Source organism: Lissotriton helveticus, chromosome 7, assembly GCF_964261635.1.
Source record: "Lissotriton helveticus chromosome 7, aLisHel1.1, whole genome shotgun sequence".
NCBI lineage: Eukaryota > Metazoa > Chordata > Amphibia > Caudata > Salamandridae > Lissotriton > Lissotriton helveticus.
Window position 1 is genome coordinate 1,898,811,773 of NC_136068.1, and position 26,135 is coordinate 1,898,837,907.

At 47.7% G+C, this 26,135-nt stretch overlaps 1 protein-coding gene across 1 annotated transcript; it reads left to right on the forward strand.

Moving 5' to 3' along the window:
* Positions 1-926: 926 nt before the first annotated feature.
* LOC144767838 (SLAIN motif-containing protein-like) lies at positions 927-25,873 on the forward strand. Its single transcript, XM_078651203.1, is given in 4 exon segments — positions 927-1,644; positions 1,647-1,717; position 3,655; positions 24,535-25,873. Coding segments are annotated over 4 exon segments (1,971 nt in total). The 3' UTR covers positions 25,716-25,873.
* Positions 25,874-26,135: the final 262 nt, after the last annotated feature.

A 26,135-nucleotide genomic window follows, 5' to 3' on the forward strand; every position in this document is an offset into this window, starting at 1 on the left:
TCCCAGCAAGGAAATTCACAGGGGGAGCTAGTAGTGAAGTCTTTTGTCCCTGAGACTTCAGCAGGAGGCAAGCACAAGTTCAAGCCCTTGGAGAATATTCTGTAAGATGATGAAAGTCCTTAAAAAGTTCCTTCTCCTTTCCCTGGCAATGAAGCAACCACTGCCTGCAGGCCAACCCAGAAAACAGCACAATGGCAGAGGGGCAGTCCAAACTCCTGCAGCTTCCTTGGAAAAAGGTTCTTGTTCCAAAAGTGATCTAAAGATCTTGGGACTGAGCCCCAATAGTTATGCCCCAAAATCCTTTGTTCTCTGAAGGCAGGGAGGCCTCTGCCTAGTCCAAACCAGTTTATGAGCACTTTGTTTACAGGACTCCTTCCTTCCTTTCACAGTGTAGGGCAGAGGCATCAGACGCCCCACAGGAGGTGGAGCCAGCACAGGGGAGGGAAAGCACAGCCCTGGAGCACTTTGTTGACACGATTCCTTCTCTCCTTTCGCAGTGCAGGGCAGAGACATCAGACAAGCCACATGAGGTGGAGCCAGCATTGTAGAGGGAAGGCCCAGCCCTTTACAGGTCCCAGGTGCAACTCCTCCCTCCCATCTAGATGCAGATCTCTCTATTCACCACTGGACTTCCCCAGCCTGTCTCCTGGAATCCCCCAGCCCTGTCACTCACAACTCCAGACAAAGAATACACAACCAACAGAGGCAGGCCTGGACACTCAGGCAAGAAAATACCTACTTTCTAAAAGAGGTATTTTCAAACACAGAAGGTTAAAACCAACTTTACTAAAAGATGTATTTTATCATTCGAAGTTCAGGCATATTAAATTCGAATTTCTACCATGTTCCCTGGGTCAGTTAGGATTATAAGATGTAATAATCTAGCTAGCCATTCTAGCCTAGGGAGAACAGATAGCCTTGCAAAGATGCTTGTGCCGGGAGGTTCCCCTGTGATCCAGCCAGACCGCGCGGTTGACACCGACATAGTGCGGGGCTCTAAGGAGACCAGCGGTCTGAGCCCCAACGCAGAGAGCGACGCTGCAGACCAGGAAGGTTCAGAGCTGGAGGAAGTCCGAAAACTGCAGCAGCTGGTCCGGAGGCTTGAGATTCAAAAACAGCAGCTAAGAAGCAGGGGCAAAGTCCGCCACCCTGGGCCAAATCCTCCGTGCCACATCAGCAGCAACGTGGACAACCAGAACTCTCCGCTTCAGGGCATGGAGATCATCAACAGCCTTAACACCATCCTTGAGAAGCGAGAGGTGCAGATCCTGCCGGGCCATCACAGCAAACCGAGAAATAGAACCGAGAAGGAGAACATTGGCTGCCCGCGGACCACAGTGGATGCACAACTGCAGTATGAGGTGGGCTCGACCAACCCCAAGCTGCTCGATAACACAGAGCTGTCGATCGACTGTGCAAAGAAGGTCCGAGCTCCCAGTCCGGAGAGGACCAGTAGCTCTGAGTTTGTGGAGGAGTTTTACTTGACTGACTTTGAATAGTGGGCTAGGATGAGCGAGCTGAGGATTCCGGAGGGCCATGAAGGGCTAGTATCAAATTTAGAAGACACAACCCTGGATGAAGTGGACTTGTTGGAGCTGGAGACCTGCAATGAAGAAGAAGACTGCTGGCTTTACGTCTCGCCAAGAAGTGTGCTGCTGAGCAGAAGCCAGAGTCTCCGTTGCAGTGGTGCCGGCAGGTTCTGGACCACCACAGTCCAGTGTGGAAAAGTAAATTTTGCCGTGTTCTGTGTCCCTACGTGTTCCCCATCTTATGTTATATGTGCATGATTAATATGCATATGCATTCCCTTATTATCGATTAAAGACGCAATTACAGTTGTGTCCATCTTTAGTATGCCAGTTTCCAGTTCTCGTGAAAGCTACGAGTATTAGGCCTATGTAAAGTTATGTTGCCACGTTTCACAGTGTGCACGTTAATTCAGTAAAAGTCCCCGTTTCTAGGCCTCAAAAGGGCCCGGACACCAGATTCAGCTCCTGTCTCCTGAACCCTCTCCGAGGAGCGATACAGCCCCCACCTGTATCCCTGACCCTTCACTTACTTCATGCCTCACAGTGCCCGGCTCGGCCTGACTCTGCCTGCCAGTCTGACAAGAGTATGTTATGATTCTAGTTATCAGTCCACCTCTCCTTCTCTGCATTCCTAAGCTACTGAATCGCATCAATAGTTTCCGTCATGGTCTAGCCTTTACGTCTCCATGTAAGAGAAATACTGTATTAATGGTCATTTAATATTCCTCGACACGCACTACATGTAGAATAATGCATGCACCAGTCTTAGAGTCTGTTAGCCTTTACCCTGATAACTTTTGGATTCTATCAATATGTTCTATAAACATCAGATACTAGATAGTGTTTAGGTACATGTCGCTCTGACTCTCCAGACTTCAGTCTCTTCTTCTAGCGCAGAAGTCATAGCCCCCAGCTCCTCCTGGTAACACGTCATTGCCAGCTTGCGCGCACCACTAGGTCAGAGGTCCCGGCTCCTTAGGTAGCCCCCTCCATGTTTCCGCCCCATTTATGACATATTCTGTTACGTTTACATCACATGTCTATGTACACGCCTCTTGTTACACCCACTTCTGCCTTATCTTTCGCGACTGCTACGAGCCCCGCCCACTGCTACGCCTACTGTATTAACTGTAATGCAATTGTTTTAGTATATATATGTTGTGATTTGTGAACGGATGACTTTTTTTGGCGGAATTGGCGCTATACAGAATACAGGCATATATTCCAATTAGTCCATATATAGGTTGTTGGGTGCTTAGGCATGGGTTGTCATCCTAACCCACCAATACTCAAACGATCAGAATTTCAAGAACAAACCTATCACACCAACAGAAAATATTACGCAAGCTTATATAGTTATCTCCAAGTTCAACATAAAGGCACAATGTGACAAAAAATAGAATTCATTTAATTTCAAAGTCTTTCCCTCAGTCCAGCCAACACGTGTTTCGTCGCCTGGGCGGATACCCACGACTTCCTCAGGGCTGGGAAAAAATACAACATGAAAATATATTGGAGTTGCGAGATACACTATCTCGTATGTAAACAGTTTACAATTCAGTCATGCTATTTAAACGCAAATCAATACTGTGTAGTTCCAAATTTCTTTTAGGTAACATCATATGATGTCCATACATGCATATGGAGGGGTACAGGAGGTGGGATTGGATATGCCACTCCCATATGTAGATCAATATATCATTTCAACGTCCAGTACAGCAGCGGACTACCTCACAGTTCGTGATGGTGATTATCAAATATCTCGTGCAGGTATGATTACACTGATATCATAAGTGCTCACCCTAGTATTCCTCAAACCAATGGGTGAATATTGACGTGCCATGTCGTGCCGGATTTGTGCAACCTTAATGCCAAACGTCCCAATCAAACGGGTTCTGCTCTATTTATTTGAAGCTGAGTAAGTCTCTACTCAGGCTTACCTGATAACGATTAATAAGCGACCTTTATGCCTAAATAAATCAAATTAGACCAAAAGTTAACACTCTAGATACTATCTCTTTTCAAAGCCTCTCATTGTACATATATCATCAAGGTAAAAAGCATACCTTCTAGCTGGTTGTATTTCCGGCCCAGCCTAACGCGGCGTGGGCAAACTTCTTAGTAGGGTTATGTTCGTTTTCTCATGACATTGCTAAAATTCAAATAAATCAGTATTTACCTAATCTGGTCTCCATAAACCTTTTTATTCCCCAAGAATTACATCTATATATTGCCAAGAGCTTACCTTCAAATCGGTAGCTCTGAATAATCACTGTGGGCCGGTGATCCTTAGTGGTGATCCCGGGATGTATATATATTTTAATGATATCCTTCCTCCAAATTATTGCGGAGAGAAGATGAATTCCCACTGTTTAAAAAGAGATCGATATTAGCTATACAACGTTATCGAATTCCCATTTATCTAAAATCACAACTATGGCCATTCTGTATGTGGCGCTTACCTCCAGATATTAAGGAGTCCAAAGGCGGCTTACTCGCTTCCTCTCGCCGAGCGTTCCGCTATATTTTCAAGCCGGCGTCTGTGACCCGGAAGCCCGGCATATTAACACCGGCTTCTTAATCCGGGTCGGCATAGAGGTCTGGTGATCAATGGACAATTCTCGTCCGCCATCTTGGAGAGGTGTGAATACATTGCCGGCGCAATGTATTTCTCAGTGATAATCCGATGTGTGCTCATAACCATATCTTTGAACGCGTGTCCCGCATAGACTCGTATTCTGGTCTACGCATTGGATATTAGTGCTCGTAATTCTATCTTTTAACGGGTGTTATGCAAAGACATGAATTCCGGTCTGTGCATATATTAATAACATTTATGTGAAACTATCGTAACGCCATCTTGGAGAGGTGTGAATACATTGCCGGCGCAATGTATTTCTCTGTGATAATTCGATAGGTGCTCATAACCATATCTTTGAATGCGTGTCCCGCATAGACTCATATTCTGGTCTATGCATAAGATGTTAGTGCTCGTAATTCTATCTTTTAACGGGTGTTATGCATAGACATGAATTCCGGTCTGTGCATATATTAATAACATTTATGTGAAACTATCGTGACGTAAAAGAACTGTGAGGTTATATGCTTATTATTATGATTATCAAAAATGCTTATTGCTCATATAGTCATAATAACAGCTTGTGTTCATATTGTCTAAATATATGCAAACAACAATATTAATTAAGTCCGTGGACCTCAATACATTAGTGATTTATGATCCATACAATATTATACATAGATCGACAATATAGGTCCATAAGCACAACCGATCTAATTACGGGTTACAGTTAGCTGTTATGATACATATATACTTTCAACAATAAATGATATGATGATGCCTATATATATGTTGTGCACTGTTATTAAAGTTAGCGCGCTCATCCCAGATCCTGCCCCGGCAGCTGCCGGGCCCTGCCATCCTATTCCCGTGCAGGTTGTCCTGTTGCTGTCCTTTATGCTGTATTAAAACCTGCAAACTCCAGCTACCTCGAATCTTGACTCTTATTTATTGAGCTATCTGTTATTGTATATCCTGAAAAATAGATCCGGTATTTAATTATTTATTTACCACATAATGGCGCCCGAACAGGGACTTGCCCTTTCCCCACGCGCCGGTGAAGCCACGCAAGCCCCCTGACCCTCTGCAGCCGTGACGGAACCATACCGTGCACGTGCAGATATTTCTGCTTCAAGTATCCCTCAGGCCCACGGAGGAGACGGAGGTTGCGGTCCAGCATCCAGACGAGGCGGTGGAGGAACGCGGCGAGTCCCGACCAGAGCCCAAGCCGAGAGTCCAAGGTCCGAGGTATCCGGAGGCCCACCCGTAACTGAAGTCCAAAGTTCGTAGTCCGTCGTCGTAGCAGTCCAGTCCGGTCCGAGGCCTTCCGTTCTTGCTGCCCGGTGAGTACCGTTGCTGGGGTAGTATCTAGACAGGGTCAATTGCATTGTCTCTGGTCCGTGGGTTTGGGTACACAGATCCAACACGAAGTGTTCACTTAGGTGGATGCGGGTCCTGACGTGTCTCTTTATGAGACCGGTAAGTTTCGTACTGTTTTAGCAGTGCATCTAGTTTCTGTTCTAGTCTGTTCTGTTCTCGAGAAATTCATGTATTCTGTTTTCTGTTTCCAGGTAGTATTTTGTCCGAACTATTATCTTAAATGTCATTCATGTATTTCAATGTCGTGGTATGAATGTGTTGTTCTTCAGTAATTATCGTGTTCATTGTGTATTGTATTGTGTCTAGACTCCAACCCAGTCATGCCTCTATTCTCCAAGTTACGTCAGTTAAGAACTAGAAAAGGTCTGTTAGAAGAAGCAGTTCCTGTCCCGCCTAGGGACAGTCCAGGTCATTTTATGTATCATAAGCATGGCATAAGTGCCATATTATATCTAGATTTATGGGTGGAGTACACCAAACAGTTAGAAGAGAAATATAGATGGCCCGTATCGGGTACATGGGATGCCGAGTGCATCATGCGAGTAGAAGAAGCATTATGGAAAAAGAAAGCCAGACAGTCACAGAAAGATGCCATCGAGTTATGGCGCAAAGAATCTCATAAAAGAACCGAAAAAGAAATCAGAAAGTCAGAATTAAGTAGAGAATCCTCAGAAAGAGCCCAAGAAAGGGAATTAATCGAAATAGGTGAACGAGTTAAAACCGAACAGTCAGACAGACAGAGAAATGCCCTCATTAAGGGTATGTATCCTCTTCTTGCCGAGGGCTTGCCAAAAGCAACCCCGGAGGCATCCAGTAATTTCCCGCCACCCTTAGTTCCGACCAAGCTACGTCACAAACCGACCGCAGCTGATATTTTTCTCTCGTCCTATTTGGACGACACAGTCCCAGAATATGCCAATCCTGTTCCGCCAGCTCCTGTAAATAATGTAATTCATGTTCCTCCAGCCACCGGGGCACCTGTTACAGCACCTGTTACGGTACCCCCGGTCCAGCCCGTAGTACAAATTCCCGCCACATCAGTCACTTTGCCAGCACGAAGAGAATCAGTCGACGATTCCAGTTCAGGGGCCGCGGGAGGAGGTCCTCCTGGTACCCCGCCGCCAAATAGACGTCTAGGGGTAGTCGAGTTACATGAACGTGCATTACAGCGCACGCCCAAATATCAGTCCATTGCAGAAATCAGGCGAGCTCTTACTGAATGCTGTTATGATCCAGTCCCAGGCGTGGATAGTATGGTTATATATTCCGTACGTATAAGGCAGGTGTCCGAGTATTTGGTCACCCTACCGAATATGAAAGAAGATCTAGACAGAATGTATCGTTACATTCGTACAGGAGACGATCCAGAAAGTATTGGTGAAGTCATGTCTCTCAGGAAAGCTGAGATCCAGTTCATGTTATTAAAGTTTCTGATCAATTGTTTAATTAGGGAACAAGATTCCCCGACTAAAGATCCGAACGAAATGAAAATTCTGACAAGGTGGAGTGATAATATAGCCGAGGGTAAGCACAAGACACTCAATAGTATAGAGAGTATGTACAAGAAAATACGTAAAGAAATAATAAGGTTACACGAACAACGCAAAGAAGCTCTAGGAAGCGAGAAAGAAAATGACTCTCCTACTGAAGAGGTAGACGACGAGAATCCCGCCAGAATAGCGTATGTAGGTAAATCTAGATTTCCAGACCGACATTTACACCTAGAACACAAGAAAGTCTTTCATCTTCCAGCACCAGAACAAGGCTCTCTAGAACAAGTATTTCAAGCTACCGATCAAATTCTGAAATCACGAATCGGTTATAGTGAACTTAGTACTATGCATGAACAAGAACTAGCCCGATCAGCAGTCCGATGGGCTACTGATTCTACCACTTTTCCAGACGAAATAGTGGCACAAATGTTTCTGAAACTGCCCCCAGCCGAGCAGCGACTGGTGGGTATGTATATGATTCAGCACCTCATTACATTGTATGAGGGTCAACATTCTGATCCAGGCCCGTTACATGATGTATTGAACGAGTTACTCCAGTACAGATGGAGGGGTTTAGGTACCGATTTAATTAGTGTCATTCTAGAACAGCGCCATAAATATAGAACGTTTCTGAACCCGCATTTTGTTCATGTCTCACCCCCGGAAAGTAAACCGTTTTACATAGACAGACAGCATCCGTTACGAGAAGTACACCCAGTTAAGACAGCGGGTGGTGAAATGTAACGAGTATTTGTTTACACCCCAGTTACCAAGATGGAACTCTTAGAAAAGAAGAAGTTAATTCCCTGTCACGACAAAGATCCAGCAGGGTTCCACCGAGAATTAAAAGACATGCTCCGTATGGGAGAATACACGTATCCAGATATTATTAAAATGTTAAAAGTCCTGTTGCCTGCGGGCATATATGAAAAACTCAAGGAAAAAGAATGGGAGGTGGGAGAGAAAAAGATTGATTGGACAGCTCTAGAAGCTGAAGATAAGATACGAGTACCAGGTACCGGTCTTGGAGACAAATGTAAAGAATTACCAGAATTATTGATACAGGTTTTGCCTAGGTTATTAGCCACTAAAAAGGAAGACTGGGATGCAATCTCAGCCTGTAAACAGAAACAAGACGAAGACACTAGTGATTTCTATTCCAGATTCGAGAAATGTTTTATCATAAACAGTGGTTTAAAGACGAGTAGTGAGTCATACCCTCATCTTTTTGTTACTAAATTAGTCGAGAATTCATGTCCACAAGTTAAGAATCGAGTTTTGAAAGTCGAAAGTACATGGCAAGCTAGTACTCCGTCCCAGATGTTACAGATGCTCCAGTACCACCAGAATAGAATCAGAGAAGAGCAAGAACACGAGAAGAAACGTATGAAAGACACGAAAATGAAAGTATTAGTTGCACAATCTGTTCCTCAAGACAGTCAGAAGAGGGGTCCGAATCAAGCCAGTCATCCTGCAGCTCCCGTTAAAGGGACCTGCAATTATTGTAAACAGCCAGGTCATTTTATAAACGAGTGTGCAGTTCTGAAACACAATATAGCCACTGGTAAGACTAAAGAAAGACCACGTCCGCCTAGACAAGAGCAAGTTTCACAGACTTCTCAGCCACCACAGAATGCACAACAGACAGTTCCAGCACCGCAGCCTATTGCTGCAACACAGCATGTTACACAGCAGATGTACCAGTATGCCCAGTCCGAGTATCCAGAGTACCAGGCGTACTCATGAAACAGCCTAGAGAGGGAGGTAGGCTTGCCTCTCATCGAGATACCTGTAGATCAAGAGGGTCCCTATGTTCATAGTCAAGTATTAGGGAAAGACAGAAAGTTTCTGATTGATACAGGGGCAAGTAGGACTACTATCAGTCATGACGAGGTTCCAGGGGCCCCGCTCTCAGGCTCTAGAAATGTTTCCCTTGGATTTTCAGGAAAGCCTATTGTAAACGAGATATCAAAACCAGTTACTCTAGAAGTAGGTCCATTGTCCCAAACTACTGATCTATTGCTTACGAAGTCATGTCCAGAAAATTTGTTAGGTATTAAGACATTGAAAGAATTAGGTGCAGTCATATGTTGTTCCCCAGAGGGAATACGTTTGTTTTTGCGTGACTTCAAGGGTCACTATGTTTTACGAGATTTCGATCCGAGATTGTCTAAGGTTCCGCAGCATCTATGGGCACAAGGTCCAACTGATGTTGGTTTTATGCAAATCACACCCCATCGTGTGACTCTCAAGCGAGGTGTAGTGTTACCACGAATCAGACAGTACAGATTGCCACCTGAGGCTGTAGCAGCCTTATCCAAAATTATTGACGAGCTCACGGCTCAAGGAGTAGTTGTAGAAACTGACTCCAATGTATGTAATTCTCCTATCATTCCAGTCATGAAACGTACTGATCCAAATGCACCCCCAGTATATCGATTAGTGATTGACCTTCGAGAACTCAATAAATGTATCATTCCCCAGTACCCAGTTGTTCCAGATATCTCATCCCTGTTGACAGCCATTGATTCTGAAGCTACATTTTTTACTGTAATAGACCTCAAAAATGCATTGTTCAGTGTTCCGATTCATCCAGACAGCCAGTACCTTTTCGGTTTTTGTTTAAATGGAAGGAGCTATAAATTCACACGAGCTCCTCAAGGTTTCACAGAAAGTCCTAGTATTCACAGTCAAGCACTTAAAAGGCAACTAGACAATATTCACATGCCAACTGACACTGCCCTGCTCCAATATGTCGATGATCTACTGATCACAGCCCGTTCTGAACGTGCTTGCGAGCGGGCATCACTTACAGTTCTGTATTTCCTAGCCGAGATGGGGCACAAGGTGTCCCCTTCGAAGCTTCAATTCTGTGTCCAGCAAGTGATCTACTTAGGCCACTTACTGTCCAAGAGGGGTAGGCAGTTGACACCTGACCGTATCCAGTTAATAGCGAGTCTTCCTCAGCCCAAGACCCAGAAGGAGGTACGTGCTTTTATCAGCCTCACTTCTTACTGCAGACAATGGATTCCTCAGTATGCATTCCTAGCCAAGCCACTGATACAGTTAACGACTCAGGAGGCAGCCGTATCGACTGTTCTCCCTTGGACATCTGAACATACACTTGCTTTTAATGAATTAAAGAAAGCCTTATGCCAAGCTCCTGTTCTAGCAACACCGAACTACAGTAAGCCTTTTACACTTTTTGTCACAGAACGTGATGGTACAGCATTATCTGTTCTCACACAAGATCAAGCAGGACAATACAAGCCTTGTGCTTATTTTTCGAGCACATTAGATCCAGTAGCCCAGGCTCTGCCTGCGTGCCTCAAGTCAGTTGCAGCCACAGCACTAGCTATCAGACAAAGTGATTCCATAGTGTTAGGACATTCCCTGACAGTACAAGTTCCACACTCCGTGGAAGTTCTTTTAAACCGAACACAGACTCAGCACTTGACAATTGCATGTTTAACAGGTTATGAATTGACACTATTCCAGCCACACACAGAAATCAGACGCTGCAACGTTCTGAATCCTGCTACACTGTTACCGTCAGTTACTTCAAATCCTGCCACACATGACTGTGTGGAAGTTGTTAACACCATGACAAAGCCAAGACAAGATCTGACAGATATTCCACTACCTAATCCCGACCTGACACTTTATGTGGATGGTTCATGTATGAGAACAAGTACAGGAGAACTAGTAGCCGCGTATGCAGTGACTACTGACACTGACGTTATAGAGACACATCGTATTGACACCCTGCCCGCTCAAGCAGCAGAGCTAGTTGCTATGACCCAAGCCTGCATACGTGCCAAGAACCTGAAAGTTAACATTTACACAGATTCACGTTATGCATTCGGAGTCGTACACGATTTTGGAGTGCTCTGGCAAGAAAGAGGTTTTATGACTTCACATGGAACCAAGATTCAGCATGGTCTCCTCATTCAAGCTCTGTTAGATGCAATACATTTACCGACAGCTATCGCTATCATGAAGTGCAAAGCACATACGAAAGTCACAGACATTATTTCTCAAGGAAATGATCTAGCAGATCGAACAGCCAAGCTTACAGCACAGACACCAGACATACCAGTTAACAAGACACCGACATCCACTCTAGAACAGACTACTTGTATGACAGTTAAGGACCCTACTCAAGATATCATAGATATCCAGTCACATGCTACTCCTGAAGAAATAAAGAAATGGTCCGAACAAGGAGGGGTCCAGACAGATCAGGGATGGGTGACGAAGGGAAAAGCCACATGGTTTCTCCCCGACTCAATGGTTCAAGTCATTATTAATACCGCACATAGTCCAGCACACTTAGGAGAAAAAGCTATGTTAGACAGTATCCAGAACCTTTGGTTCAACAAGCATTTACGAGCTGCAGCCAAGCAGAAAGTCCGTACCTGTATGATATGTTGTCAGTTCAATCCAGGTAAAAGTGTCCCGGTGGAACAAGGTGGATTCCAACCCCCTGACCACCCTTTTGAAGTCCTCCAGATGGATTATATTCAGATGGAGCGATGTCGAGGTTTCAAGTATGTCCTTGTAGTTGTATGCGCTTTGTCCAGATGGACAGAGGCATATCCAGTCCCAGATTACACAGCCGCGACCACTGCCAAGCAGCTGGTTCGTGAATTTTTCCCTCGTTATGGACTCCCTAGGGTCGTGTATTCAGACAACGGCCAGCCATTCTCATCTGAGTTAATGAAGCACGTGTCCCTTCTGTTAGGGTACCAGTGGAAGTTTCATTGTGTGCGCCATCCTGAAGCAGCAGGTCTCGTAGAGAGACATAACCAGACATTAAAAATCCGTCTTGCCAAAGTCTGTAAAGAGAAAGGTGTAGACTGGCTAGTAGCTCTGCCAGTCGCCTTGTTTTATATGCGCATGGTCGCACACTCCAGATCAGGTCTGTCCCCTTATGAGGTCGTATTCGGCCGCCCCCCGAACATGTGGGGTACACCTAGACCCCGAAGTATTACAGATGTTTCTAGTAATATGCTGACAGATTACCTAGCTTCCTTGATGTCTGCCCTACACTCTTGTCGTTCACAGGTTGCCGCTGCATTTCCCGACAATACTGAAGTCAAGCCACACGAGGTCCTTCCCGGCACCCTGGTCTTAATCAGGAATTTTGATCGTTCAAGTCCGCTGGAGCCTCAGTGGAAGGAGCCGAAGTTAGTCCTTCTGACCACCCGCACGGCCGTGAAGTTGGAAGGCAGAAAAGGATGGGTGCACCTGTCTCACGTCAAGAAATTTCATGGACTAAGAACTAAAACGTTCAATGACACTTCTACAGACACTTCCTGTTGGAACTGGGTAGCCTGGCCTAGGGCAAGACATGCATTTCAGAGGCACAGTGTTAAGGTTGCAGACCACCCTAAAGTAGAACCACGCAATAGCACTCAAAAAGAAAACACTACACCAAAATTATGTGAAAATACGTTCTGCTTTATATAAAAATAATATTCTCTTTGTTGTCAAGTATTAGTAGCTCACATATCAATAGTTCAAAACATTTCAAATCACTTTCCGGGTCAGCAATTACTCTTTGTACGTTACTAGCAGATTATCACTTTTTAAATTACTAGCAGTCACTGTATTTCTGATTTCTTATCACACTTTTGCATTTAGGGAAATTGTACCTTAGAAACGATCAGGCTAACTATTAATCTACTTGAGTCTTGGGAGAGAACTACTACTCTCTGTAAACCAAAGCAGGTATCATCACAATATTAGCATTCGTTTTAAGTAGAATGACTGACCTTAAAAGTCCACATCACATCACTAGATTTCCTGATAGTTAGCTATACATTTACTGTACTCTGCGTACCTTATACTATCTCTTAACACAGCATTGCTTTAAAGATTGGCAAAAGCAGCACTTAAATTAGATCAGAGCAACACCCCTTTGCATGGACAACAGTACAGTTCTTCTACCAAACCTCCTTTGATACTATTGTTTTAGATTCTCTTACATCAGCATTTAGTTAAGTCCCAAAAGTAGTTGAATGGGAAGATTTTTGTTAAGTTATTCACCAGCGTCGCTCTCCCCCTTTCAGACTCCTCCTTACTTGTTTATCAGGTAGATGCGCAGGTAGTTCGGTTTCAGGGGACATGAACGCTCTGGCGCGAGGGGCTGGGGGGAAAAGCAAGGCTAGAGAGGCTCCCACGCCTCAGGTGACTCCTTAACGTGGGCCTGCTACCTCCGCGCTACCTCCGCGCTGGAAATTCCCTCTGGGCAGATCTCAACCCTCTTCCCCGCTGCCAGGCCTACTCGCTCTCCCTCCCTGCTCAGGCCGACTCTTCCACACGGCGCCCAAGCAGGAGGAAGCGACCTGACAGGCGGCGATCTGAGGCACCCTCCGGCGCCTTCCCTCAGCTCAGCGCGAAGGAAACACTCCTCCGGTGCGCATGCGCGGGAGCGCTCTCGCCGAGGCCGCCTCCCACTGAACCTGCTCCGAGGAGAGACGCTGCTCGCTGGGGCCTGCTCACTTCACGGCCCCTCCTTCCGGGGATATCCTCACAGACGGGGCGTGCGCAGTAACTCCTCCTGTTCCTTTCAGGACAGGCGACGCGTCTCCAGCGCGATCAATGCCCCTGGGGTCCCGCTCACAAAGGGAAGTCCCTCTAAGCTTCCCAGGCTCAGTGGATCCCGGGGGGTGTTGGCCCAGAGCGCGATCGATGAAAACCCGGTCACAGTTCACCTCACACCTTCGTCTCAGCTGGCAGAGGGGATGGCCACACACCACAGGACCAGTCACTGGTAGGGGATGCTAACAGTTGTTTAATGAATGAATTCCCTTCCTTCACCAGAACGAAGAGGAGGGGAAAGGGGGGGGGCTCCTTCAGAATAAAGCCAGGTTGTACTCTCTCAGCACCAACCCCCTATTCCTCCTTACTGGGCAGACTAGGGGCACGGGGAACTCTCAGCTCAGCTCCCAGGACTACTAAAGTTAACCCCTTGATCTATCTGCCCAGGATCAGCAGGATGAGCTAACTTGGCTAGGACAACAGGACCAAGGAGGGGGAAAGCCTTGACAGAGGGCTACTCTTGTAGAGGGAACCACCCTTCAGAATCCTACCCCCACTAGACCTCAGCCTTCACTCTAGCTGCTCCTCACTGACAGACAAAATGGCTGCCCCGCATTCCGCCTTTTATAGGCTGCCCTTCAATGGTCCAGCATGGACCAGAAGGTTCTGGAATGCCCTATGTTAGGCTATGGCCAAGTTCTGTGTGTGACAGTTAGGGCAGTTGGTGGCCACCATTTTAGGTGGTGCCAACTTTCCTGTCAGAACAGGCCTCAGGGCTTGAGGTAAAAAGACTATGGGGGGAAAAAGAACACCTATCCCCTTGACCAACACCTAAAAAAAATAGTAGACAGAAAAATAGTAAGGGTATGAGGGGCAAAAAGGGGACAAAATAAATAATAATGAGGAGGGACTGCGCAAAAAAATCCAGACAGGTCTAACACGCGTCCCCCCCAGCTGAAAGTGGGGAGAACTACCCAACCCCTTGGGAGTCCTCTTCACTAAGGCGGAAATACCTGGAGAGACCGTCTGCATTGGCGTGGTCCACTCCAGGCCGATGTTCCACCCGGAAGTCCATTCCCTGTAGGGAGATAGACCACCTCAACAGCTTGGGATTTTCCCCCTTCATTTGCATCAGCCAACGAAGGGGGCGGTGGTCAGTCTGAACCAGGAAGTGCGAGCCAAAGAGGTATGGCCGCAGCTTCTTCAGAGCCCACACCACCGCAAAAGCTTCCCTCTCAATTGCACTCCACTTCTGTTCCCGGGGAAGCAGTCTCCTGGATAGGAAGACTACAGGCTGATCCAGGCCCTCTTCATTTAGTTGCGATAACACTGCCCCAATGCCATGTTCGGATGCATCTGTTTGCACAATAAACTCCTTGGAGAAATCGGGAGCCTTCAGGACCGGTGCCTCGCACATTGCCTGCTTCAACTTTTCAAAGGCTTGCTGACAAGCCTTTGTCCAAACTACCCGTCGAGGTTGTTTCCTAGAGGTGAGCTCTGTGAGGGGCGCTACAATAGTGCCATACCCCTTCACAAAGCGACGGTAGTAACCTGTGAGGCCCAGAAAAGCCCGGACCTCAGTTTGTGTCTTGGGGGGTTCCCAGGCCATGATTGCCTCAATTTTTGCCTGCAGGGGCTGCACTGACCCCCTACCCACCAAGTGTCCAAGGTACACAACCGACCCCTGCCCAATCTGGCATTTGCTGGCTTTGATGGTCAATCCAGCTTGTTTCAGCGCCTGGAGAACTGCTTGCAAATGTTGCAAGTGGTCCTCCCAACTGCTACTGAAGACAGCAATGTCATCCAGGTAAGCAGCCGAGAATCCCTCCATTCCAGAGAGGACCTGGTTCACCAGTCGCTGAAATGTGGCAGGAGCGTTCTTGAGACCAAAGGGCATCACACAGAACTGGAAGTGTCCCTCGGGCGTGGAAAAGGCTGACCTTTCCCTTGCTCCATCTGTCAAGGAGATCTGCCAGTACCCTGAAGTGAGGTCAAAGGTACTGAGGTATTGGGCAGCTCCTAGCCGGTCAATTAACTCATCCGCCCTGGGGATTGGATGAGCATCAGTTTTGGTAACTGAGTTCAGTCCTCGGTAATCCACACAGAACCTCAGTTCTGGTGTGGTGCCCGGTGGGGCGGCTTTTGGGACTAGCACCACCGGACTGGACCAAGGGCTGCTGGACGGTTCTATCACTCCTAGCTCCAACATCTTGGCAACTTCGCCATGGATGCTAGCCTTCACCTTGTCCGACAGCCTATAGGTCTTGGATTTCACTGGGGGGGGCTGTCTCCTGTGTCCACATCATGGGTACACAGGTGGGTTCTCCCCGGGACAAGGGAAAACAGTGAAGAGTACTGCCCCAACACCTGTCGGCAATCCTCTCGTTGCTCAGGAGTGAGAGACGGGGAGAGAATCACTCCCTCGACCGACCCATCCTTCTCTTGACATGAAAAGAGGTCTGGGAGAGGCTCGCTTTCTGCTTCCTCAGCACCATCAGTCACCAACATCAGGATGACCTCTGGCCTCTCATGGTGGGGTTTGAGGCGATTGGCATGCAGCACCCGTAGGGGCTGCCGCGGGGTCTTAAGATCCACCAAGTAAGTGGCCTTACCCTTTTTCTCCAACACCTCAAATGGGCCTGTCCAACGATCCTGAAGGGCACTTAGCTCTCCAGGTTCCATCACCCAGACTTTCTGGCCAGGCTCCAACTCCACTGGGTGAGCATTTTGGTCATACCATTCCTTCATGACTGCCTGACTGGCCTCCAAGTTGTCAGCAGCCTGCTTCCACAACTTGGCCATCTGGCTTCTGAAGGCCAACATGTAGCTCACCACATCCTGGGGAGGTTTTCTGGGAGACTTCTCCCATCCTTCCTTCACCAGGCTGAGAGGCCCACGCACTGGGTGCCCATACAACAATTCGAACGGGCTGAAGCCCACTCCTTTCTGCGGCACCTCTCTGTAGGAGAACAGTAAGCAAGGTAGGAGGATGTCCCACTTCCTCCGTAAACTCTCTGGCAGACTTCTTATCATGCCCTTCAGGGTCTTATTGAACCTCTCAACCAGTCCATTGGACTGGGGGTGATAAGGAGTGGTGAACCGGTAGGTCACCCCACACTCCTTCCACATGGTCCGCATGTAAGCGGACAGGAAGTTAGTCCCCCTGTCAGACACAACCTCCTTCGGGAATCCTACCCTAGTGAAGATTCCCATCAGGGCCCTAGCTACCACAGGTGCAGTAACAGTCCTCAGAGGGATGGCCTCTGGGTACCGTGTGGCATGATCCACCAGAACCAGGATGAACCTGTGTCCAGCTGTGGTTGGTGGATCCAATGGCCCTACAATGTCGATGCCCACCCTTTCAAAGGGGGTGCTAACGACAGGAAGTGGTTCCAGGGGAGCCTTTAGCTTCACCCCTGTCTTCCCACTGGCCTGGCAGGATACACATGTCCTACAGTATGTGTTGGACGCCGCTTTCATCTGAGGCCAGTAAAAGTGGAGAACAAGCCGTGCAAAGGTCTTGTCCTGGCCTAAGTGTCCTGCCAGTGGTATCGCATGAGCCAATTCCAGCAGAAAGGCTCGGTATTGCTGCGGGACCACCAAGGCTCTTGATGAGCCAGGTAGAGGTATCTTGGGTTCACTGTAGAGGAGGCCATCCTCCCAGTAAATATGGTGGTGTCCCGTAGCATCACCTGCTGCCTGGGCTTCAGCCTGACGCCTCAGTCCCTCAAGGGTAGGGCACTCCCTCTGCCCCTTACAGAATTCCTCTCTGGTAGGACCTCCCTCCACATGCCATTCAGCAGGGAAGGGTAAATCCTCCAGAGAGTCTACTTCCCCCTCCACGGACTCCTGGCCTACCACTGCAGGTGGCCGATCTGTCACATGGGGCGTGGAAGCCGAAGCAGGCTGTCCCTGTCTCCGTTTCTGACCCTTTTTGGCAGCGGGTTGGGCCATTGTTCCAGGCTCCAACCCAGGCGAACTCCCTCTCCGGGCAGTCGCAGACCGTGTGCTTACACAGGCCCAGTCAGGTGTACCCAGCATCGCAGAATGCGTCCGGTATTCCACCTCTCTCCAAGTGTTGTGCTCCATGTCATTCCCCAACAGACAATCAACTGGCATGGCAGGGCTTACGGCAACTCGAAGTGAACCTGCAACCCCTTCCCACTCAAAGGGAACCTCAGCCACTGGATAGTGGCCCATTCTGCCGTCAGCCATCGCGGCGGGGTGGAGTACATTAGGAACAACCTGCTCTGGAGACACCAGTTGACTTCTTACCATAGTCATACTGGCTCCTGTGTCTCTCAGAGCCTCCCCTCTTTGGCCATTGATGGTAACCCATTGCCCATACTTTGTAGTATTTGGGGGCACCTGGATCTTTGGTACCATCTCCCGCTCTCCCAGGGACACTAAGGTGACACCCGCCCACTCACCCCCCTTATCTAAGGGCAACTCCTCCCCGAGCGCTACACTAGCTACTCCCGGTGACTTTCCTCCGGTGGGAGGGGGTGGTCTCTTTGGGCATTTGACATCTCCTTTATAATGTCCAACACCACCGCATTCAAAACAGTGGAGAACCCTTGGCTGCTGGCTCTGGCCAGGATTAGGGTTTCTGGGCGGGTTTGCCCTCGGGGTGAAACCTGCTCCCTTACCTTGGAAATTATTTTGGGGACCTTTGGAGAACTCCTTCTTTTTATCTCCTCCCTCTTTCTTCTGGGGGGCGCCCTGTCCGGCTTTTTGAGAATCCCCTCCAGTCCCCTTGGAGGACACCCGGGTACTTGCCCAAGTGTCCGCCTCCTCTGCAAGCTTCCGGGGATCGGTCAGCTTGCTGTCCACCAGGTGTTGGCGCAACTCGGGAAAGCATTTCTCGAGGAGGTGTTCTTTCAAAAATAGATTGTACAGCCCCTCATAATCTTTTACCTCGCTGCCCTTGACCCAACCCTCTAAAGCTTTCTTGGCGTAGTCTAGAAAGTCTACCCAATTCTGGTTACTCATTTTGTGACTTCCCCTGAATTTTTGTCGGTACCGTTCAGGGGTAAGTCCAAACTTTTTCACCAGTGCCACCTTCATGACAGGGTAGTGGGTTTGCTCATCCTGCTCCAGAGCCAACAAGGTGTCTCTGCCAGCAGGTGGCATGTATTTATACAGCCCACCCCCCCAATGAGTTTCCAGGATCCCGTGAGCCCTTAAAGAAACCTCATAAGCGGCCAACCATTTGGCAATGTCATCACCTGGGGTGTAACTAGCAATGACATCTTTGGGTAGGTAGGGTCTAGACTCCCTGGTGTCTACTTTCTTTTCGCTGCCACCATTGTCTGGAGTGGGAGGTCTTTGTATTAGGACCTGTAGGTCCATCTCCTTGAGGGTTCGCTCATGAGCTAACCTCCTTTCCTCCCTTTGCATCTCCATCCTAGCTAATTCCAGCTTCATTCTCCTCTCCTCCCTCCTATCTTCTAGCTCGGCTTCGGTTAAACCCCTGTCTGAGACGCTGCTGCTTGCCCTTGAAGGTATCCTGGGACCTGTCAGAAGATTCCCACTCCCCACTTGGTTCAACAATGCAGCCTCAGTGACAGTGTCCCCGTCACCCTCTTCAGTTTCTGGTTCCTACCTTAAATGAGCTTCCACCCATGCCCTTATGCTTGTCAGCAACTCTCCTTTCTTGGCACCTTTATTAAAAAATACCCCTTGATGCTGACACCAATCTCTCAGTTGGGCCACAGTATTGGCTTCCAACTCCTTAAAATTCAACTCCATCTTTGCCATGGAATAAAATTACTCACAGGAGAAAACCACGAAGTGACCTGAGGTTAACCTCCACCCACCACCAGAAATAAATTTAGAAAAAACAAAAATGTAAATTAGGAGGGCCGCAAGGAGAAAACTCCTGGTGTAGGTTTAGTGTATTGCGTTGAATTACTAGTGAGTAGCTGCAACCAAGTCAGTAATCCCACCGCTAGGCACCAAATGTTGGAACTGGGTAGCCTGGCCTAGGGCAAGACATGCATTTCAGAGGCACAGTGTTAAGGTTGCAGACCACCCTAAAGTAGAACCACGCAATAGCACTCAAAAAGAAAACACTACACCAAAATTATGTGAAAATACGTTCTGCTTTATATAAAAATAATATTCTCTTTGTTGTCAAGTATTAGTAGCTCACATATCAATAGTTCAAAACATTTCAAATCACTTTCCGGGTCAGCAATTACTCTTTGTACGTTACTAGCAGATTATCACTTTTTAAATTACTAGCAGTCACTGTATTTCTGATTTCTTATCACACTTTTGCATTTAGGGAAATTGTACCTTAGAAACGATCAGGCTAACTATTAATCTACTTGAGTCTTGGGAGAGAACTACTACTCTCTGTAAACCAAAGCAGGTATCATCACAATATTAGCATTCGTTTTAAGTAGAATGACTGACCTTAAAAGTCCACATCACATCACTAGATTTCCTGATAGTTAGCTATACATTTACTGTACTCTGCGTACCTTATACTATCTCTTAACACAGCATTGCTTTAAAGATTGGCAAAAGCAGCACTTAAATTAGATCAGAGCAACACCCCTTTGCATGGACAACAGTACAGTTCTTCTACCAAACCTCCTTTGATACTATTGTTTTAGATTCTCTTACATCAGCATTTAGTTAAGTCCCAAAAGTAGTTGAATGGGAAGATTTTTGTTAAGTTATTCACCAGCGTCGCTCTCCCCCTTTCAGACTCCTCCTTACTTGTTTATCAGGTAGATGCGCAGGTAGTTCGGTTTCAGGGGACATGAACGCTCTGGCGCGAGGGGCTGGGGGGAAAAGCAAGGCTAGAGAGGCTCCCACGCCTCAGGTGACTCCTTAACGTGGGCCTGCTACCTCCGCGCTACCTCCGCGCTGGAAATTCCCTCTGGGCAGATCTCAACCCTCTTCCCCGCTGCCAGGCCTACTCGCTCTCCCTCCCTGCTCAGGCCGACTCTTCCACACGGCGCCCAAGCAGGAGGAAGCGACCTGACAGGCGGCGATCTGAGGCACCCTCCGGCGCCTTCCCTCAGCTCAGCGCGAAGGAAACACTCCTCCGGTGCGCATGCGCGGGAGCGCTCTCGCCGAGGCCGCCTCCCACTGAACCTGCTCCGAGGAGAGACGCTGCTCGCTGGGGCCTGCTCACTTCACGGCCCCTCCTTCCGGGGATATCCTCACAGACGGGGCGTGCGCAGTAACTCCTCCTGTTCCTTTCAGGACAGGCGACGCGTCTCCAGCGCGATCAATGCCCCTGGGGTCCCGCTCACAAAGGGAAGTCCCTCTAAGCTTCCCAGGCTCAGTGGATCCCGGGGGGTGTTGGCCCAGAGCGCGATCGATGAAAACCCGGTCACAGTTCACCTCACACCTTCGTCTCAGCTGGCAGAGGGGATGGCCACACACCACAGGACCAGTCACTGGTAGGGGATGCTAACAGTTGTTTAATGAATGAATTCCCTTCCTTCACCAGAACGAAGAGGAGGGGAAAGGGGGGGGGCTCCTTCAGAATAAAGCCAGGTTGTACTCTCTCAGCACCAACCCCCTATTCCTCCTTACTGGGCAGACTAGGGGCACGGGGAACTCTCAGCTCAGCTCCCAGGACTACTAAAGTTAACCCCTTGATCTATCTGCCCAGGATCAGCAGGATGAGCTAACTTGGCTAGGACAACAGGACCAAGGAGGGGGAAAGCCTTGACAGAGGGCTACTCTTGTAGAGGGAACCACCCTTCAGAATCCTACCCCCACTAGACCTCAGCCTTCACTCTAGCTGCTCCTCACTGACAGACAAAATGGCTGCCCCGCATTCCGCCTTTTATAGGCTGCCCTTCAATGGTCCAGCATGGACCAGAAGGTTCTGGAATGCCCTATGTTAGGCTATGGCCAAGTTCTGTGTGTGACAGTTAGGGCAGTTGGTGGCCACCATTTTAGGTGGTGCCAACTTTCCTGTCAGAACAGGCCTCAGGGCTTGAGGTAAAAAGACTATGGGGGGAAAAAGAACACCTATCCCCTTGACCAACACCTAAAAAAAATAGTAGACAGAAAAATAGTAAGGGTATGAGGGGCAAAAAGGGGACAAAATAAATAATAATGAGGAGGGACTGCGCAAAAAAATCCAGACAGGTCTAACACTTCCGAGTCTAAAAATTGCCCTATTCTCAAGGACTGTCCCGCTATTGACTTTGACTCAAAGCCCTCCCTGTTAGAGAAAACTCCGCAGCAGGAGTATAAACAGAAACTCCGGTCTAGTAAAATAAGTCAGCCAGTTTAATTGTCTAAGTCCCCCTCGGGTGAAACGGTTAGACAGGTATCTGACATGTATGAGATAGACCCCCATAGTGAGAGAGTTAGTCAAAACTCAATCCGATGTATCGTTTTTCTAAGTTTTATATTGTTTCTGAGTTTGATGGTTACCTGCACAAGTTATGCATTTTATTTATGTTTTCCAATTTCTCATGTAAATAAGTTTTCTAATGCTACAGTAGAGCACACATTTAGTGATCTGCCTCCTCACGAGCTATCCTATCGTCTTGCTATGAGAAATAACACGTTCATCAGAATGTTACACTATTCACACCAGACCAGCAATGCCACTAATTGTTGGGTGTGTGGTCGACTCCCCCCTTTCCAGACACCGAAGGGAGTTCTGCCACTCTTTCCTTATCCATTCTCACATAATGGTTCGTGTGGAGCATTGTCCATGTTAACGTCATCCTCAACAGATATGTCCCTTTTGAATAGTACATGTTTTCCAGACAAGCAAGGTCTCACCCACAGAAAAGGGTTAGATCTAGAAAATGAAGTTTATAACTTAGGTAATTATTCATCGAATTTTATGGTCCTGAATGTTCAGTCTGATACCACTCCAGATTTACCTGCTATTTCAGTACTACCAGTCAAAGGCGAATTATGTGTCCGAAAGAATGGTTCCGCACATGTAGGACATAGTGATTGTACTACTATTGTCGAGTATAGTGACAGTGGGAAATCTATTTTCAAAGCCTCACGTCATTCATATTTTGTTTGTGGTCAGACCGCATATGTTCGTCTGCCCCTCGATTGGGATGGAACCTGTTACATTGCCTTCCTACTGCCACCAGTTTTTCTAGCCCCATCCGATTATCATAGAAACACACATCTAGTACACATTAGACATAGAAGGGAGATCGAGTCCCCGATTGTCGATCAAACTGAAACTGCTCTAGAACAATATCAAGATTTCAATAAAGGTTTCTTCTTCTTTATAGGCCCTGTCCAGAATAGTAAGCTAATCCGTAGGTTAACCAGAACCCTTGAAGCAGTAGTGAATGAGACTACTTCTGCTCTAGGTAACTTAACCGAAGAGCAATCTGCTATGAGATTTGTCGTGCTCCAAAATCGTCTCGTTCTTGACGTCATACTGGCCGATAGAGGAGGAGCATGTAGAGTCATCGGATCTAGTTGCTGCATTTTCATTCCTAATAACGCGCCGTCTGTTTATTCAGCTATAACCAGACTTCATAAAATTGCCCATCAGTTACACCAGAATCCAGGCACCTGGACATGGTCCGGTTGGTTTTGGAGTATAATTTCTGCCTGGGGATGGAAAGTATTGTCATTTCTAGGTATTGCAGTAGCGATCATATTCAGTTGCTGCCTCTGTTTACAATGTGGCCCTGCGATTTGCGGCATTTGTGCTACATCCTGTATTCCAAGTCCTAGTCCTAAGTCCCGTTCCAAGACAATTCGAGACGAGCAAATGATGCTGTATGAAAAGATAGATGGTATCATGAATATAGATGTTTCCTGATGGAAACGTAGTGACAAGGAGGGAATGTGGAAAAGTAAATTTTGCCGTGTTCTGTGTCCCTACGTGTTCCCCATCTTATGTTATATGTGCATGATTAATATGCATATGCATTCCCTTATTATCGATTAAAGACGCAATTACAGTTGTGTCCATCTTTAGTATGCCAGTTTCCAGTTCTCGTGAAAGCTACGAGTATTAGGCCTATGTAAAGTTATGTTGCCACGTTTCACAGTGTGCACGTTAATTCAGTAAAAGTCCCCGTTTCTAGGCCTCAAAAGGGCCCGGACACCAGATTCAGCTCCTGTCTCCTGAACCCTCTCCGAGGAGCGATACAGCCCCCACCTGTATCCCTGACCCTTCACTTACTTCATGCCTCACAGTGCCCGGCTCGGCCTGACTCTGCCTGCCAGTCTGCCAAGAGTATGTTATGATTCTAGTTATCAGTCCAGCTCTCCTTCTCTGCATTCCTAAGCTACTGAATCGCATCAATAGTTTCCGTCATGGTCTAGCCTTTACGTCTCCATGTAAGAGAAATACTGTATTAATGGTCATTTAATATTCCTCGACACGCACTACATGTAGAATAATGCATGCACCAGTCTTAGAGTCTGTTAGCCTTTACCCTGATAACTTTTGGATTCTATCAATATGTTCTCTAAACATCAGATACTAGATAGTGTTTAGGTACATGTCGCTCTGACTCTCCAGACTTCAGTCTCTTCTTCTAGCGCAGAAGTCATAGCCCCCAGCTCCTCCTGGTAACACGTCATTGCCAGCTTGCGCGCACCACTAGGTCAGAGGTCCCGGCTCCTTAGGTAGCCCCCTCCATGTTTCCGCCCCATTTATGACATATTCTGTTACGTTTACATCACATGTCTATGTACACGCCTCTTGTTACACCCACTTCTGCCTTATCTTTCGCGACTGCTACGAGCCCCGCCCACTGCTACGCCTACTGTATTAACTGTAATGCAATTGTTTTAGTATATATATGTTGTGCACTGTTATTAAAGTTAGCGCGCTCATCCCAGATCCTGCCCCGGCAGCTGCCGGGCCCTGCCATCCTATTCCCGTGCAGGTTGTCCTGTTCCTGTCCTTTATGCTGTATTAAAACCTGCAAACTTCAGCTACCTCGAATCTTGACTCTTATTTATTGAGCTATCTGTTATTGTATATCCTGAAAAATAGATCTGGTATTTAATTATTTATTTACCACACCAGAGACAGACACAGCATGTCGTAACCTGATCAGCAGAATTGACCAAGCGAGTAGGTGGAAAAGCCTGTATTGCAGTCCTTTGCCATCACCGAGTGCTCCTCAACCGAATGCAGAGGTAAGCACCTGTAGCAATGCACTAAATTCACCCGGCTACCTCAAATCAACTAACAAATCACTACTAACCTGTGGCAGCTCAGGGTACTTAAGCATCCACTCAACGATGAGCTCCCAGTCGTCTGTCGACAGCGAGCTCAGTACCTCCGATGACTCCATCTCCATGGGATACAAGCTACAGGACTTGACCGACGTGCAGGTCATGGCGCGCCTACAGGAAGAAAGTCTCCGCCAAGACTATGCATCGAGTTCGGCCTCCGTGTCCCGTCGCAGCTCTAGTGCTTCCATGAATTCTTTGCGGAGAGGCACCTACAGTGACCAGGAGTTCGACACGCACAGTCTAGAAGACGAAGATGACTATGACTGCTCTCTGTCCTTTCGTAGCAGTCATAGATACTCCCCTTCTCCCCTCATCTCACCACGGTGTCAGTCTCCCTCCTCAACGGGAGACTTTGGGAAAGGCCCCGCCTCCCGCATTAGGCCACCACGGAGAACTGCGCAGAACCCTGCCCAGGACAGGATGAAGTTTACCAGCAGGGAAGAGGAGTTGCGGCACAGTTTACCAAACTTAACGAGGACAAGCCTACGTTCTATTGATGCTGTGCGGAACAGCCAAAGTCTGGAGTCTGACCTGCAGGTGCCAAGCAGCCAGTTAACAAGGATGCAGCAGCCAGCAACAGGCATCACCCACAACAAGCTGCGATATCCCGCCACGGCAGTCCAGCCCCATCTGATGCCCCGACAGCCCATGAAGGGGCCGTCCAGCACCAGTGCTCTCTTGAGCACCAGGCAGCCATTGAAATCTTCCGGTTATGGCAGTCCGGCCGGCACAGTCAGGAAAGTGCAGGCGCCACCCAGCCTAAATCACAGTTTACCCAGCAGTCATCCACCCAGAGCAACCGGGGCTGCAGCTGGGGCGAAAGGCTCCCCTCTGTGGACTCGAACATTGGCTGGTGCAGGTGCAACGACACCCAAGAGCAGGGTCTCTCAGCCCTCCAAAAGGCCTCCTTCCTCGTCAAGAACTTCTGGTGCTCCTACAGACGACTCCTGGAAGGACGGCTGCTACTGACCCAGCCCTAAAACACTGGACTCTTAAACCCTTAGGAATTGCTAGCCCAGCTGGCTGGGTACCACAACTTGAAGCGGACTTTAAGCAGGGCAGGACTTATTAACGAACTTTTCTTTGAGACGTTGAGCAAAAATAAAAAAAAGATGCGATTTTTCTAGGAATTACTGTACTAAATGGTGAATGCTGGCCACATTTTCTTTCTTCAGTTCAGGATGAAATCTGATTAGTTTCAGTCCAACACATTCTGGATGAAACTGTTCTTCGACTTTCTCAGAAATAGTGTATAATGAGCCACGTTTTGGCTGAGGCTTAATTGGGGGAAGAAACCCAAATGCAACATGTACTGCACTGTGCTAACTGATCTTCGAGAGGTGGGAATAGCCGGGTATTGGTTGTGTGCCAGTAAAATGCTGAATACAT